General features: G+C 46.4%; 2 protein-coding genes across 3 annotated transcripts; both read right to left on the reverse strand.

Annotated features, from left to right (window-relative positions):
- Nucleotides 1-375: 375 nt before the first annotated feature.
- Nucleotides 376-5,339, reverse strand: LOC117003787 (lymphocyte antigen 6E-like). Of its 2 annotated transcripts, XM_033074061.1 has the most exons (3): nt 4,964-5,339; nt 1,449-1,568; nt 376-602 (listed from the first exon to the last, which is right to left on the reverse strand). In XM_033074061.1, the coding sequence occupies exons 1-3, from the start codon at nt 5,013-5,015 to the stop codon at nt 391-393; spliced, it is 384 nt and encodes a 127-aa protein (XP_032929952.1). In that variant the 5' UTR covers nt 5,016-5,339; the 3' UTR covers nt 376-390. The 2 variants fall into 2 exon arrangements, with proteins under 2 accessions (XP_032929952.1, XP_032929943.1); XM_033074052.1 differs by lacking the exon at nt 4,964-5,339 and having other exon boundaries at nt 1,449-1,931.
- A 4,300-nt stretch (nt 5,340-9,639) lies between these two features.
- On the reverse strand, nt 9,640-14,909 carry LOC117008351 (lymphocyte antigen 6E-like). The gene is made up of 3 exons (XM_033082143.2): nt 14,599-14,909; nt 10,939-11,058; nt 9,640-10,259 (listed from the first exon to the last, which is right to left on the reverse strand). The coding sequence occupies exons 1-3, from the start codon at nt 14,648-14,650 to the stop codon at nt 10,051-10,053; spliced, it is 381 nt and encodes a 126-aa protein (XP_032938034.1). The 5' UTR covers nt 14,651-14,909; the 3' UTR covers nt 9,640-10,050.
- Nucleotides 14,910-16,885: the final 1,976 nt, after the last annotated feature.

The raw sequence follows: 16,885 nt of genomic DNA on the forward strand, positions 1-16,885 counted from the left end.
CAGCTTTACTTCCACCTGCTTGTTTGTAAACAGATGTGTGAAAACCAGTGAACAAATTCACTGATCTGCCCCGTGCTGACACAGCTGTGGAGACATTCCCTGTGTTCCAGACAAAACTCTGCCTTCAAGGATCTCCTCAGAGCCGTAATGATTTGAAGCTTGAACACGTCAAAAAGGCCATTTTCTGTTTTCTTAGGTGAGTTGGATGTCTGGGGACACTTCAGATTCAAGCAGGCTCAGGAAATCAATGGGAGTTCAGCACCTGACTTAGCCAGGCTCTCTCAAAAATCCCAGTGGAAGCTCAACCACAAAACACGAATCTTTGAGAGTGGAAATTATCCCAGAACAACACTTTTATTTCAACCATCACGGGGAGCTCTTCCAAACCCATCACAATCCGTATGCAAAGATGTAGGTGACGCTGGCCAGGACACCCAGGGACATCATTCCGTGGCTGCTTTGCCTGCTGCTGACTCCATTCACATTGCACAAGGGTTTCTCACAGCAGGAAATGTTCTGGGAGCTTTGAATTTGTTGCTGGTCTGTTGCTGGACACGTTGGAGAGCACATCTTGGAGATGACATATTTAGGCTTGTTGGGCTCTAGTGCAGGGGAAAAAAAAGTGAGGTGAAAAAGAGAAAAAGGAGAATGAAAAATCATTGTTTAAATATTTTTTGTGGCTAAATATGTTTTGGTGAGTAAAAGAAGTCCGGGCACTAATCCTCAAGGCAAATTTCATGGAATTAATCATAGAATCACAGAATGGTTTGGGTTGGAAGGGTCCTTAAAAATCATCCATGGGTAGGAACACCCCCCACCAGACCAGGATGCTCAGAGGCTCATCCAGCCTAACCTTGGGCACTTCCAGGGATGGGGCAGCCACAGTGTCATAAAATCCTAGAACTGTTAAGGTTGGAAAAGGCCTTTAAGATAATCAAGTCCAACCAGGACCTCTCTGGGCTCCACAGAAGTGTGGGTTTTGTCAGCCCTAATGTGGAATTTGCACCTGTGGCTTTCAGTTCCAGCTGCCTGAGGTGATGCTCAGGCTGGGTCGTTCCCACCAGGATGGTTTTTTTCCTACAACAGAAACACAGGGGGAATGTTCTGCATGACCTGAGATTTGGGATAAGAGCATGTGGAGAGGTCTTTGAGGAGCCCCCAGGACAGACCTGAAGGATTGGCCAAAACACTTCTGAACACATTTCTGGGAGGGACAAACGCACATATCCAGGTGTGAATCCACTCCCTGGTGCTACTCTGTGTGTCCTCATCATTTCCCCAATTCCCAGCAGGAATATCAGCTGTGTCTGGACACTGCAGCAGGGAAACACAAGGTCAGTGTCTCCTAGAAGTTGGTCATCAAGGCTTGCTGTTCCTGCACTGGGAATAAATCCCATTCCTGGGAGTGCTCTCCTCCAAAACAAACAAGGTGCTGTTCCCAAACCTACTTGTCCCGACGTCCTTCCGGACGGTCACGCAGTGTTTGTCCTCCTTGGCACACATGGAGATGGTCAAACAGTCCTTGTTGGACTCCTGTTCTTGGCAGGTGTAGCACATGAATGGAAAAACTGGGAGCGGGGAAAGAAAAAAAGGGAATAAGCACATTGCACGGTTTGAAAACCACAAAAGCTCCAGTGCAGAGATCTCCATTTCCCTCGTTACAGCCTGAGGAATGTTTTTGTGGGAATGACCAGTGGCTTTCTTTATCTCCTGACCCGTGGCAGCAGCGCTAAATCCCTCTCTGTCTCCTCTGGCTCAGGCTGAGAAGTGTTATCGATCTGTTTGCAATCCCTGGGAGCAGGAGATGTGAGTGGAATTCAAGGATTTGGGGGCTCTTGTGAAGGAGATTATTGCTGAGCCACAGCAGCTCGGCCACGGGAATTGCCAATTACTGCTCAGGGTTCCTCCTGGGCAGGGCTTGGCAGGGAGAATTTAAAGATGCCCATAGCGTTCTGAGGAGGTGGACAGTGCTCAGTGTCCTACTTCTCTCTCATCTGGCTCAGAGACTCCTGTCACATCTCCTTTTTTGTGCTTGAACATCCCTGAACTGGCCTGACCTCAGCTCTAGGAAGTCTGGTGAGAGCCCTCAGATAACTCAGCATAAAATCGGGAATGAGTGGAAAAATCTTAACCAAGAGCTTGGTTTAAGTGCTGAAGTTTGGTGGGATAATTCCAACATCTGCAGCAGTGGCAGGAAGGTCACACAGCAGTGAGTTGTGTTTCCTGCCAGGAATGTCCGTGCCTGCCCTCAAAACCAAAATGTGGTCTGGAAAGCGGGAAAACAGGAAGAAGAGCAAAAAACAAGAGTCTGGGTGCTAAAACACGCCAAGATATGCACAGAGCACTCCCCAGCTGGGCAGGTCGAAAGATTTTATAGTGGTGGTTGAGATCAGAGCTCATGAAATCACCCAGGACGAAGTGTGGGGTTTTGTGATTGAGTTCCTCTAAAAACAAAGCTAATTTTTGGAGGGAAACAAAACCAAATACTGTCTGAGTTCCTGCTAAGTCTGTCACTTTGGAAAGGGCAAAAGCAACTAAAGGACACGTCCCTGGGAGCGCACTTTTGCCCGATAAGAAGCTGGCAGTGAAAAAGTGGAAGGACGGCAGAGGTCACACCATGAAACGAGAAGTTTCCGATAGGAAGGAAGGGAAAAGTCATCAGCTGTTGAGCCAGTGAAGGTTTTTCTGTTTCATTCACCTCTAAAAGAAGTTGAATTTTCATGTGTAGAGTTGGGGAGATTCAAGGAGGTTTTAAGGAATTTTGGCACAAGCTTGAAGGATGCTGTCCTTGAGCAAGCCCAGGAAACACGAGCTGCTGAAAATTCCAGGGAATGGGTGCAAAGCCAGGCATGAGAACACCCTCCGAGGGTAATTCCCAGGGATTTACTGGTCAAACCAACTGCAGCAATGGAAGAAATTCTTCCCTGTGAGAATGGGTAGGCCCTGGGATGGAATTCCCAGAGAAGCTGTGGCTGCCCCATCCCTGGCAGTTTCCAAGGCCAGGCTGGAGGGGGCTTGGAGCAACCTGGGATGGTGGAAGGTGTCCCTGCCCATGGAATGAGATGATCTTGAAGGTTCCCTTTCAACCCAAACCATCCCCTGATTCTGTGATTTTAAGTGATTTTGACAGATGGATACAACAAAAGAGTGAAAAAGAAGAGTGGATGCAATTAAACAAAGAGAAATAAATTACCATAGATAAAATTTAAAACACTTAAATGCAGGGTGACAAAAAACTGGTCCAGTTACAATTCAGAACCACAGTGACAACAGCAGGACACATTCCAGCCATGGAAACTGGTGTCACCCAAGGGGACACGGGCAGAAATGTCATGGATACATGAAGTGGCACTTCCAAAACTATGCAGAGCATTTGGAGAGAGACCAGAGGAGAGGGAGGAGAGAAGGTCAGAGGATCTTGGAAATGCAACCTTGTCAAAAAGGTTGGAAGGGTTTAGTTTGCTTGTTGAAAATGAGAATATGCTGAGGAAAGTCGCAGGGATCTTCTTCATGCAAGGAAAAAGAAGCAGCAAAAAGAAAGTAATAAAATATTTTATGTGTCCCATGGTGAAAATATGAGAGAGCAGCACAAAAACAGATGCTAAAAGATATTAAAACTAAATTCCTGAAGGGATAAGAGTCCCTGAGCAATTCCAGGCTGTGGAATCTTCCCTGTTGGAAACTTTCAGGGACATCTTAAGCAAATATCTGCATTGTCTTGTCCAACATTGCAGCAAGGACTTGATGATCTTAGAGGTCTTTTCCACCCTTAATGTGATTCTGTGAAAAGGATCAAGGCTTTTAATGATTTTTTCTGAACACACAAGATCCATAACAGTGAGTTTATGGATGGAAAATGCAGAAAGACCCCCTTTGATCAGCTGAGAGGTCAAGAGTTTTGACCAAAATTTGGTCATTAGGGTCTTGGATGACACCCAAGATACCTCAGAAGGATCAAATCACAATTTCCACATTTTCCTTTGTCCCAGTTTTCAGCCAGAAAGCTGCAACCTCTTACTCTGGATCTAGAATGTCCTTAAATCCATTGGGAATCTGCTGCCAATATCCAATATCACCAGTAAGGAATCCCACCAAGAACCTGTGATCCTGGATCTCTGTGAGCTTTCCCATTCATCCTGGCTCACACTGAGAACCTTTGGAAAATTCTCCTCTTCTGTCCATACTATGTTGTTTCAATCAGGAACTGTGGGCACCGAGTCCATTTTTTTTTTTTTTAAAGAATTGAATAATCATTTTCCCACACCCAAAACTGGCCAAAGGTCCTGCTCTTCCAGGAGAACCATTCCAAAGGATGTAGGAGTAGGGGGTTGATGCATCAGTGATAATTGATTAATTAGATGCCTCTTTCTCAACCAGATTCGTATCATGGTTTCTGGGAAATCATCAGGTGTGGGGGGAATTTTGGCACTCTGGTCATCGTTCCCACGTGCCAGGAGCGATGGAGCAACACGTGTGCCTCGCTGCCAGGAGGAGGACAAAGCTCTGCCTTCCCTTTGGGAGCAGGATGCCTGTAACATGAAAAGTTCTTTCACCTCTGCCGCTGATTTAATCTACAGAATTTCCCAGTGTTGCATTTTCTAGGAAGGCACATGGCAAAGCACTACAAGGGAGGAAGCAGCAGGACAGAAAGATCTCTAAAATACCCCAAAACCTGAAATTATTAAGAAAAAAAAATTGTTTCCTATCATGTTTTCTATCACTTTGAGCTTTCCTCCTTTGGGAGGATCCCAAAGACCACAGTGTGGATTTAACCTGGCACCACCAGAGCTCCAGCACTGGAAAAAAAGAATCAATTCATCAGATTCTTATTTCTGCATCAAATCATTGATTGAGGTGCAAAAGGACATTGGTGACACCATCATAAAGTTGCCGACAGCCCTCCAAAATTTTACCACGGGGCAAATTGTCACCCCAATCGTTGCCTTAAGCAGGAGCAGCTCACCTTGTTCCACACAGAGGACAGCAGCCAGCAAGGTGACAAGAGGAGCCCTCATCTCCAGCAGATGCTCCCAGCAGGACTGGGAAGCTGCTTGGAGGGCAGGTTTTATAGCCCATGGCTCGCAGGTGGAAATCAAGCCGAGGGTGGGGAATGTTCATGTGGGAGTTTTCCACGCCAGAGCCCTCAGACAGGGCTGGCACCTTGGGGAAAAACCTTCTCAGCCACGCATTTCTCGCTCTTCCAGTCGTGTGAGGCATGGGAAGTGTGGATCTGCCCTCTCCTCCTCTGAATTTTTTCCTTTCCTTCCTTCCAGAGCCGCTGCTCTGATGGAAGCAGAGCCTGGAGGCATGGGGAGGTTGTCCTAGGAATGGATTTTTTCAGTCCCTCTGCACAGACAGCACGTGATGTTCCAGGGCTTGTACCGTTCATTGGCTTTAATTATTCAACAGCACCAGGCTCAGCCTCTGAGCTGGCCTAAGCTGGTTTACCTCAAAATCAGTGTGTTTTACACTAAATTAAATTAGCTAATGGTTCGTTAAACACGAGATTTTCCTCAAATTTCCACGTCAGTCTTCATTTCTTTATCAATTTTCCTCTGGTTAATCCCTGTGCTTGCTCTTTTTCCTGCTTGTAATCCTCAAATACCTCGTACAATTTTGATTTAATGAAGTTTCATTTCTATCCAGGGATTCTTTAGAAGAGCTGCTTTTCTCCACGCCCAACAGTTTCTCGAAATCAGGCCTCCATTTCCAAGCCCACAAATTGGCACCCTGGAATTGCAGCTCTGCTCTGGAAAGAGCCATCTCTCAAAGTGTCATTTTTTCAATTTCTCCTCTTAAATCAGCCCTTTTGCTTTTATTCCCCTGTGTTGCTCCTCTCCTCTGAATTCCTTAAAATCTTGTTCCCGACAGTCTGGGATAGAGACCCTCATTTCAAGATGCATCTTGTAACATCTCAAGCTGCCAAGTTCTTCTAAAACAAGATTAGTCCTGGACAGCAGAAAGAAAATATTGTCAAACCCTGCTTTTCCTGGCAATTATGGCACAACTTAACTGGCAATTCCTGCATGTAGCCATCAGCAGGGTATTTTTGCCTGTTCCTAACATGAATCATTCCAACACTGGATGATTTCCTGATCCATGTGATTGTCTGGCACTTTTTCCTGATCTGCTCCTGGATTGACATCATCAGGTGGTGAATTCCAGAGTTGTTCAAGCCCTGTGTCCAAGCAGACATTGCCTGGGTTTTGGAGGGTGGTGAGCTCAGCAGGGATGTGGTGATGATCAAACTGAGCCTGGTGCTTCACACAGGGCATCTTGGCCCCAGTGTTTTATAAACAGGTTTTTCTCCCTCATTAGTGGGTGTGGCTCCTTGCTGGCATTTTGCGGTGAGGGTGAAAGAAAAGAACCTTTTTTTTATTTCTCTCTTATTTTTGGTCTTATTTATCCCATAGACTTGTGTTTATTCCTTACCCTTTCCATATCCCTGCTCCTGTATGATTCCATAGAATCATAGACTGGGTTGGTAGGAAGGGACCTTAAAAATCACCTTGGCCCAACCTCATGCCATGGGCAGAGACACCTTCCTCTGTCCTACGTTGCTCTAAGCCCCATCCAACCTGGCTTTGTTGATTTTCCATTTTATTCCTGATGAATCTTCTGGGAATAGGATCAGCACAAGTCAACTTTGACTTTGACTTTGACTTTTTGACTTTGACTTTGACTTTTTTTTACTTTGACTTTGACTTTGACTTTGACTTTGAAGGAGCAGTGAGGCTAAAACATTCCCAGCACATCCAACAAATATGTACTAAGGAGGGAAGTTTGGGTGGGAAATGGGAATTTTCTGTCTTTTCTGGGAGCTGTCTCCAGGACATGAATGCCTTCCTTAGTACTGTGGTTCTAAGGTGCCTTGGAATGCTGGAGCATTCCCTCTTCCTGGTGCATGGAGAGCATGGAAAAGAGATTTATTTCCCAATAGGGCAGATTACAAAACTCAGAAGCTCTCAGAGGCATCACTCAAGGATCCAGCATGGAGAAGGTGTCTCCTGCAGCCCAGGATTACAGCCTGGAGGAGGGCCTGGAGCAGGGACAAGTGAGGAGTAAGATTGAGGAAGTCTGGGGGGAAAAAATCCCCAAGGAAGCTGAGTCACATCTCTGGAGTAACCTTATCATTATCCATACAGGAAAATTAAAGTGAATGAAATTGGAGCCATGAGTTGGCTCTGTGACAAGAAAGCATCAGTCAGCTTTGGAAAAGGGTTTATTCTGTCCCTTTCCATGGTTTCCAGAAGAATTTTAGCATCAGTGAGGATGTTGCTCTGATCTCTTTTGTCCATCCTGTCTTTTGCTTTGGCATTGAGGCACTGTGTTGGATCTGGGCAGATAAACAGGGAAAAGAGAGAGGAATTTCGTGTTGTCAGGGAAAAGGCAGGGGAATTATTCAAGGAGATCAGAAAGCAGCACAGATCCTACAAAACCAATGGTGGGAAAGCTCCAAGAGAAGGAAAAGAAGGGCCAGGAAAGGCCTCCTTGCCTGATCCAGGTTCTGGTGCAATGACTCAGAGCTCTGAAAAAGGAGTTTTATATAATCCACAGGGAGACAGAGCCAGTTACCTCCCAGGATCAACCCCAGCTACTGGGATCAATCCCAGCTCCTTCCCAAAAGCCCTCCAGGCATCACAGATGTCTCTGCCCATGGGCAGCTCCCGTGTGAGGGGTGTGCAGCCAAGGGAGGCTCCAGAAACCCGGGGTGATGGAAGGATTGGGAATTCGGGAGCAGCACCTGCGTGGGAGGTGTCAATCAGGATTTCTCAGGAAGGCTGGCAGAGGTCTCCTCTTACACAACATTCCAAGGGGAGGGTTCACCACGGGAGCTCTGGTGTTTTCAGGACCTCCTGTGCCTCGGGGAAGTTGCTGCTCCCGCCTCCAGATGAGGGCTTTGGGATGTGGGTCAGCTTTGGAGCGTTTTGTTGGGCACTAGAGGAAAAATCTATGGGATCAGGGGGAAATCAGCCAAGAAGGAGCCAGCCAGGATGGAGCTGCTCCCTTAGGGATGGCACTTCTGGATTCCCAGAGCTGTTTATAACTTCTCCATGCAGAGCCATAACCAGGGCATGAAACCCTCCGGGGGTGCTTCCATCCCCTCTGCCAAGCCTGGCTCCTTCCCATCCCAAAACAGAGGCACCTGCCAAGTTCAGGCAGCTCAAAACATGACCATGTTTTAAACCTGGCTGCCAAGGGCAGGTCTGGACTCCCAGGCTCGGCAGAACAAGACCTGAGGCTGTACCAGCCCCTTCTTGGCCTTTCCCTGTGCCAGCCATTTGTCCCTAAGGAATCTAAACCTGTGGATAGCACAGGAAGGTTATTCCAAACAGTTCAGCTGTCACTGTGTTAGGAGAAGGGTGTGGGGCAGGGGTCACAGAATTGGTTTGTTTGGGGTTTTTGGAACTGTGTCACTTGAATATCCTTGAATTTTGCAGGAAGGGACAGAGGAAAAGGAGAATAAATGGGGCAGATGGATGGAGCCAGCTCAGCTGGGACAGGCAATAAAATCCGTGGGGAGAATGGAGAGGCTGATGGCCAAAATCGAAGTATCCTTGGCCAATCTTGTATTTACACCGAGGAGGAAACAATGAGTTGAGGCAAGGATGGAAAAACCCAGAGTGGCACTGGAGGAAGAAGCCAATGAGGAAATCTGGGAGAGAAAACAACCATGGAATGCAGAGCTGGGCTTGGATGTGGATGGGAGGAAGGTGAAGAGGAAGGGGAAGGAGCAGATTGGGATGAACTGGAGCCCAGGTTTCCTCTGCACAGCTGAGGTACAGAACAAAGATGTGGCTGTTCCTGAGTGTTTTTGTTCCTCTAATCCCAGAAAATGCCTGTCAGAATGAGCAGCACATGGAGCTGTGCAAGGAGTCTAGGAAGAGAAAACCAACTGGGTGAGCTGGGTGAGCTGAATCCTGCTGGCTTCCCTGGGAGATCTTCCTTGGGATGATCCTTGTGGAGAGCTCCTTCCTTCCAGGAGAACCAAAAAGCAGTGCAGAGAAAAGCAGTTCAGCCTCCCTGGAAGGGTCAGAGTGAGCAAAAACCTCTCATTCCTGATTATCCACCAGAAAGGTCAGATCAGGGTAATGAGTCCCTTCAATTTTAACTTGATGAGCAAACATAAAAGATTTATTGGCAGTGTTCATATTTTTTTCACAGAGTCTGAAAAAGTCCAGGTTTCTTTCCAGAAACCATCAGTCTTTTCCTACAGTTTTCCTTTAAGCACTGTGGAAGATGCTCTTCTCCCTTTTCTAAATAATCCTATTTCTCCTAAAGGAATTTCCACTGGGAGATCTTAAACCAGTTTAAAGAAAATGCTCCAGATTCCTTCCAGTCAGGCCCTGCCTTGTCCTCTCTGTTTCCTGGAGAGCTCAAGAGCCGTTTCCTTCCAGGCAGCTGCCCCAGGATAGGAATTGAAAGGAAGTTAAGTAGAAATCCGTTTATTCTGAAATGGAGTCACAAAAATTCCATTTCTGCCAGTGCAGAAAAATAAAATCTGGGGAGAGGCTTCCTGAAGTGAATGCAAAGTAATTTTAATATATTTCAGCATTATTCCCATTCAGCTTGCCTCCGCCTCCGCTTTTATCCCATAACATGGATACATTCAATGTGCCACACCACACAGCCACACAATAGAATAAAATAACACTTTATTGTGCCCAGTTTCTGTTTAACAACTGGAATATTAAAGGCTTTCTTGGAGCAAAAATGATACTGAGTGGAAAATGGGGAAAAAAAATGGCACAAGAGAATGGCCGGGCTGAAACGAAAGGCGAAAAAATGCACGGAGTTATAAATGCCAGGAGTAGGAGAGATGGTGACCACATGGAGCCATTCTGCAGGGCTCCATTTTAGCCCTTTCTCTCCCAGACATCATTTTGTGTTGTCATCAGAGCGTGGAAAGAGCAAAAAATACCTCCTGATAGGAGGTGACCTTGCAGGTAGGAGGCACAGGGCAGCATTCCCCACCTGACGGACCGCAGCTTGAACCATGCCATGCAAAGCCAAGCAGCTCATTTCCCCAAAAAAAAAAAAAAAAAACCCTCAAAAACCCATCCTGAGGATGCAGGCAAGGCTGGCCAGGACCCCCAGGGTGAGGATGGTGGAGCTGGTTTTCACACTGCTGGCCCCACTGATGTTGCACAAGGAGGTCTCGCAGCAGCTGGTGGCGACTCCAGCTATGCCGATGTTCAGGTCAATTGTTGGGCAAAATGCAGAACATTTCTTGGTGATTCGCTGGCTCCTGTCGCTGCCTGGAGTGGGAGGGAGAGAAAACAGCAGGGAAAGTTCAGTTTTTCATCTTGTTTTTTTTTTTTTTGTTTTTTTTTTGCAGGTTTCAATCACCCGCCTGGCTGTGCAATCCCGCAGGGAATTTGTTATTCCACGCTTGACACCGTTGGGTTTTCCCTTGGGTTTCGTCACATTCCATCATTATTTGTGTATGTCTGACCTATGGACACCATCTCCAGGCCTTACAAATCCTTCAGTGGTTTCAGGGCCAGCTGAGGGCAAGAATTTGGGACTTATTTGTACAATGTGAGATTGCAAAACGTTGGCACCATGCCTTGGGATTGCTCCTTCCACAGCACCCTTTCCATTTCTGCCACTTCATGGGTATAAACTTGAGCTTGGAGTTGAGACAAGAAGTTTGTGCAGGGATAATAAAAATAATTATTTTTATTCCCAGCATCTCCCTGTCCTGAGAGTGTTTAATCAGCACTATTTCATTTTAATTGAGTTTAATCAGAAGTTTTATGATATGTCGCAACAGACCCAGGCTGTGCCGTGTTCCCACCTTCCCAAGATTTGTTCTCTTCGTGCTAAAATCCTCATTAATTCCTCTGCTGTGCCTCCAGCTGGGAGGAGGATGAGCTGTCAGCCCCTCCTGAGCCCCACCTTGGCCTCAGGGCATTGGGAAAGCTCCACACTCACCGGTTCCTGTGGTGGAATAACTTGTCAGACAATACTTCTCGTTCTCCGAGCATTTGGTGGTGCCCAGACAATGGATGTTGGAAGTTGCATCTTTGCACGAGAAGCAGGTCAGGGAGGAAGCTGCGAAAGAAGCACAAAAACATCCATCATGTACCTCTGGGAATATCCCTAGGAGCACAAATCTGGGGACAGATGGAGGATCTGACAAACCCAACATTTCCTGCACGGGTTAAACTTGGCCCCAAGGACTCCCCAGGAGCCAGCTTAAGCTTAAATTGGTGCCAGAGCTGTGGTTTTCTCATTTAGGAACCCTCAGGCATCTTCCCTCTGGATATTTGGTTGACTCTTCCTTGAATCCATTAAAACATCTGGCATCTCCACTGTGGTTTTGGGAAGAGCAGCCCAGTGTCCCACCACTTGTAGCATGGTTTTCTTTCCAACCTGGCCCCTCCAAGCCTCAGTTTCTGGTCACTGATACTTGGGTGGAGGCCAGATTCCCCTGGACCAGGGAATCTGTGGCTGGCCCATCCCTGGACGTGTCCAAGGTCAGGCTGGGTGAGGCTTGGAGCAACCTGGGACAGTGGAAGCTGTCCCTGCCCATGGCAGGGGGTGGAACAGGATGATTTTTTAAGATCCCTTCCAATCCAAACCTTTCTATGATTTTGGGTTGATTTTCAGAGGTCTCCTGTGCCAGCAGGAAAATGTTGAATCTGTAGAAGTCCAGGCTCAGCAAATCCCTGCCTTGGCTGCAGCAGATTCCTTTTTCCAGCCACCCATGGCTAACGAGTTCCTGGCTCCACAAAACGTGCACATCTGGAGCACTCTGCATCTGCCAAGTGCTTTGCTAAAATCAGTGAATGACAACAGCTGGCACTCAAGGAGGCTGAAGCATCGTTGAGAGCAAAGAGATCCTTGGGGAGGATTCTTTGCATGATAAGGGGAATTTCCTCCTCATCTGTTTATCTGGCTGCAATGTCACCCCCCAGGGATTAAACTCATCCTCATTTCTGGAATATCCCTGGCTGCTGGCAGTTAATGCCCAGCTAATTCTTGCAGCAGCTTTGTCCTTTAGCTTTGCCTTCCTTGCTCTTCATCTTCCTCACTCCTCTCCCTTGCCCAGGTTTCTCTGTGCCTCTGTCAGCGATGTCCCAACCTCACCACTGCCCTTGTTTGAGCTTGGACAAGTCCTTGTGGCCCAAACAGGCTCCTTAAGTGTCCTGCTAGCCCAGATCTGGCTCCAGCTCAGTCCATGACCACAGGATCACTGGTTTCCTTTTAGATCTCCATTCTTCCTCTGCCAGTTGGAAACTCTGCTTTCTTTTCCCACTCCAGCCAACATTCCCTGCTTTCCCATGGCCTTTCCTCTTGTGGTCCACAGCCCTCATGTTCCCTGCTCTTCCTCTGTTGTCCAACTCAAATCCAACTTCCCACATTCCCATGGTCATTCCAAAAGCCTCAAACTTGGCACCCAGCTGTCTTGGACTTCATATCCAGGCTTTTTCAATTTGCTTCCCATCATGGTCATTCCCATCTCCAGAAGCTCCATTTGTCCTACCTGGCTCTTGCCTCCAATATTGTCCTGACCTTTCAGGCCCAAATTTATTATTTGAAGTCTGGGACTTTCCTTTAGATCATCCCTGTCTGAAGTGTTTGGCTTCATTCTCTTTTCTTGTGCAAAATTCTATTATATGGAATATAGTATGGAATATAGTATGGAATATAATATGGAATCTAATATGGAATCTAATATGGGATACTTCAGCTCCACCCCACTGGGAACCACCCTTTCCTCACAGCCCTCAAACTGGATTTTCCAGACACAGAGCTCACTTTAATCCTCAGTAAATGCAGCATCTTTAATCCAAGCCCATTCCCAGTAAAACTTCCTGAATTGGTGCAGGAAACACTGGTGCTGGTTACAAGTCTTGTTTCATCCCAAACCTCCCAAAGCTCCTAATTTCTGACTCCAGTTGCCCTGGGAGCCTCCTTGGCAGGGGAAAGGGGAAGCATCATCCAATTTTTCAGCCTCTCTCTGTGCTCCAGAGATTTCTGACTCACCAATTTTTCCAGGACTCTGGGACTGGCTCCTAAACTGGCACACCCTGAAGTCAGGGAGGACAGTTTTGGTCAAACCACAGAAAAACACTTTAATTTTGTTCCATTTCTAGAGGGGTCTGTTGCAATGAGGGCTGAGAGGAGAACGGAATTTTATTTCTTCCAGATGCCAACCTTGAGTTTATCCAGGCTGCTGTGGATGTCTCCACACCCACCACCACCTCTGCTATAACTGAGGAGAAACATTCCTCAAGGAATTTGCTGTCTCATTCCTTGATCTTTAAAATAAAATGGGAGTAAAGCTGCAGGAAAAGATTCTTTTATTTGCCTTAACATCCTCAGCTTGAGCACAATCCCAAGTTTCAAGCCTGTGAAATCCACCAATAGGAATATTTCCATCCTCAAATTAAGTGGGTGCCAAAGAGGTCTGTTTGTCCAGGACCAGAATGAATTTGCAGGTCAAATCCTACAGGGAAAAATTCAGTTTGCAAACAGGCAAAAGTCCCCAAGCTGAGGAAATCAACATTGCCCTAAACCAGAGGGATATTCCAGGCTGCACCTTCTGTTCCAGAGCACAAGGAGTGGTCCTTGGCAGAGTCCAGCCGGGAAAATTGAGGTGCAGCTTCCTCAGTGCTCTCCCAAAAAAATCCCCCAGACAATTATCGGAATGAGAACGGGACTCTGCATCTCCACCCCAAAGCTGGGATCAGGATCATGGAATCATTAAAGCTGGAAAAAACCTCCAAGACCATCGAGTCCACCCTAAACCCTGGCTCTGAGGACCACACCCATGTATTTTCTGAGCACTTCCATGGATGTGATTCCCCTGCTTCCCTGGGCAGCCTGGGTGCTCAACCACCCTTTCCATGATGGAATTTTTCCTAATGGATCAGACTCCACGATCTCAGAGGTCTTTTCCAACCTTAGGGATTCTGTGATCAGCAAAGTTGCACCTGGAAGCAACAAGGAGCCAGAATTGCATCTTCTTGTTGCTCAACCACCTCTGTCAATTTAGGAAATGATGGTTTGAGGTGCAACAAATTAAAAAATTAAAAAAAAAAACAAAAACAAAAAATAAACTAAAAATCAAATTACTGCATGTATTTCCCTGTCCCTGCCCTGAATATCCCTCATGGATATCCCTATTCCCATGGAGCTGCCCCAAGGGCTCTCAGCTGCCACTGAACCATTCCAGGGGCTGCAGGAACCAACTGAGGTGGGAATTTCACCCCTCCACACTCCTCATTATCCCTCCAACTTCTGGTGGGATTAAACCCCCTGTCCCTTCTGCTGGAATAACTCCTTCACCACCCTTCAGCTTCATCATCCACACTGCAAAATCCTGGAATATCAAAGCCATGCCACACTGCTAAATCCTGGAATATCAGTCATGCCACACTGCTAAATCCTGGAATATCAAAGCCATGCCACACTCCAAAATCCTGGAATATCAAAGCCATGCCACACTGCAAAATCCTGGAATTAGCAAAGTCATGCCACACTGCAAAATCCTGAAATTAGCAAAGTCATGCCACACTGCAAAATCCTGGAATATCAGTCAAAGCCATGCCCCAGTTTTGGGAGAGCAATCCTTTTGGGACTCACCACTTTCTGTGCACAGGGCGATGCCGAGCACGACCAGGAGGAAAAGCTTCATTCTTTAAGAGGTCTGGGAGCCTCCAAAATAATCAGGACTCAGGCAGGGCAGGTTTTATACCTCTGGAGTGTTTGCTTTGATCCAGAGATAATAACCAGAGGCTGCTGTGTCAGATGATGGATAATAGGGAGCAGCGTGTCCAGGCTTGCCTGGAGAAGGGCGTTTTGTAGGAAATCTGGAGAGGGGTGTGTTTGAACTCACAACTTCTCTCCTTTTGCTGGTTGTTTCACAACGCAGCTGCTCCAGCTGACGTGAACTCTGCGAGTGTTTCTAATTTTGGAGAAGTGTGGGGGGGGAAGCAAAACATAAAAAACAAAGCAATTTTCTCTGTGAAAGAATAAGGTTGTGCTTTCCAGGTCTCAGAGCGGGATGCAGCCTCCAAGATAGTGTCCTTGCACATATGGAAATGGAGGGAATTTGAATTTAAAATTGAATTTGGGATGGGAACTTTTCCCAAATGTCTCCCAGGATTGTCAAGACAGTGAGATCAGAAGAGCAGAATCCTTCCACTGCTTTTCATAGGGGACCAGGCATCATTTTCTGTCTCCTTTTTAAGTTCAAAATCAGGTATATTTCTGGGATTTTTTTTTATGAGGAGAAAATGTTATCTTATTAGAAAATAAATCCCACTGAGCAAAGAAAAATGACCATTTAAGTTAAAAAATAGAAATAACACCCACTCCCATGGCATGGAACAAGCTGGGAATATTTTCACAAATTCACACAAAAAAAAGAAAAAAGGTAGGGAGAAAAAAACAAACCAATTAAAGCACGGAGAAGGAGGGGCTGGCTGATCAATGCTCTCAATTCATTAAGTCTTCAGAAAAAGAAAATTTGTGAAATGCCAAACAGGATTATTCCATTGGATTCTCAGATTGTGCTCTTTACTCCTTTTATTTTTTGTTTAAATGATGTTCCATCCAATCTCCCTGAATAAAATGAGAATGTTTCCCATCTTTTGGGGGCTGCTGTTGTTTTTTTTCCCTCCAGCAGGATCCTCGGAGCTGCAGGAGCTGCCCCAAAGCCTCTGCCAGCACCTCTGCCCCTTGCTGCTCTCCATCTGCTTCATCCCTTTTCCCTTCCCTGCAGCTCGCAGAGATTCCCATCTCCCATGGAAAATTTTGGGATTTTAGTCTGACCCACCTCCAGCGGGAAAACGCGCCAGGCTCCCGAGGTGATGTCACTTTTTCCAACACCTCCAAATTGGACTTGTAAACATTGTCCCTCTGGAGCCCTGCATGAGTAAGGTGAGGAAAATTTTGGCTTTCCCAATAGGCAGAAACTCAGTAGGAGCAGAGGTGGCAATTACCCAGAAAAGCTCCGAGGAGGGGCGAGGTTTGGCTCCATCAGGCAGCAGGAAAACAAATCTCCCTCCATGCCAGCACAAAACATTGTGAAATATTTTATTTTCCCCAAGCCAGAATAGATTTAATGAGTTTTTTAGTGGTAAATTCATGTTTATTGGGGCCTACCCAGAGGGCTCCAATCCCAAGGAGATGCTGCTCCATTCCAGAGCCAGCCCACGTTGGGATTTATCTCCAGCAGCATCCCCTGACAGGTTCAGAAATAGCAGCTCAGGCACTGCTTTTTTTTTCCTCCCTTCCCTCAAAATCTCATCCATGCCAAACCCTAAAATACCTCCTGTCTCCTGCAAGCTGCTGAGATTTGGAGAAGGACAGAATGGATTTCTTAAAGGCTTTGTTGCAGAATTCCTGACAGATTTTCCATGAGATGCTCCTGAAATCTTCCAGCTGGTCCATATGGCCCTCTGATATTTTGTCCCTACCAGGACAGAATGAAAGGAGCCCATGAGGGCAGGAAGGACACAAAGGACACGAGAAGAATGGAGGCAAGGGGGAAGATAAAATCCCAGTTTACAAGAATTTGGAATTCATGAAATTCAGGACAATTTTATAAGGAGTAAGAGGGGATTTAACTGGAGGTGAAAGTGGAAAGTGAGGTGGAAAGATTTATTTCCCTTGACACAGTGGAGTGGAAAGGGAAAGGAGGAAAATGTTTTGCTTATCTTGTTCTAAACCTGGTTAAAATCGTCACATGAGAAGGGCAAACAATTGTTTTCATTTGGGGGTGGGAAATGCAATTTTCATCAAACAAGTGCTGAAATGCAAAAGTAGCTGTGAAATTCAGATGTTGTTGCTAAATGTGGAACTTCAAGTTGGCCAAAAGCTTTGAGAAGTGTCTCAGAAATTATTGTGATTAACATAAAGTGATGGG

This window comes from Catharus ustulatus, chromosome 1 (assembly GCF_009819885.2).
Source record: "Catharus ustulatus isolate bCatUst1 chromosome 1, bCatUst1.pri.v2, whole genome shotgun sequence".
NCBI lineage: Eukaryota > Metazoa > Chordata > Aves > Passeriformes > Turdidae > Catharus > Catharus ustulatus.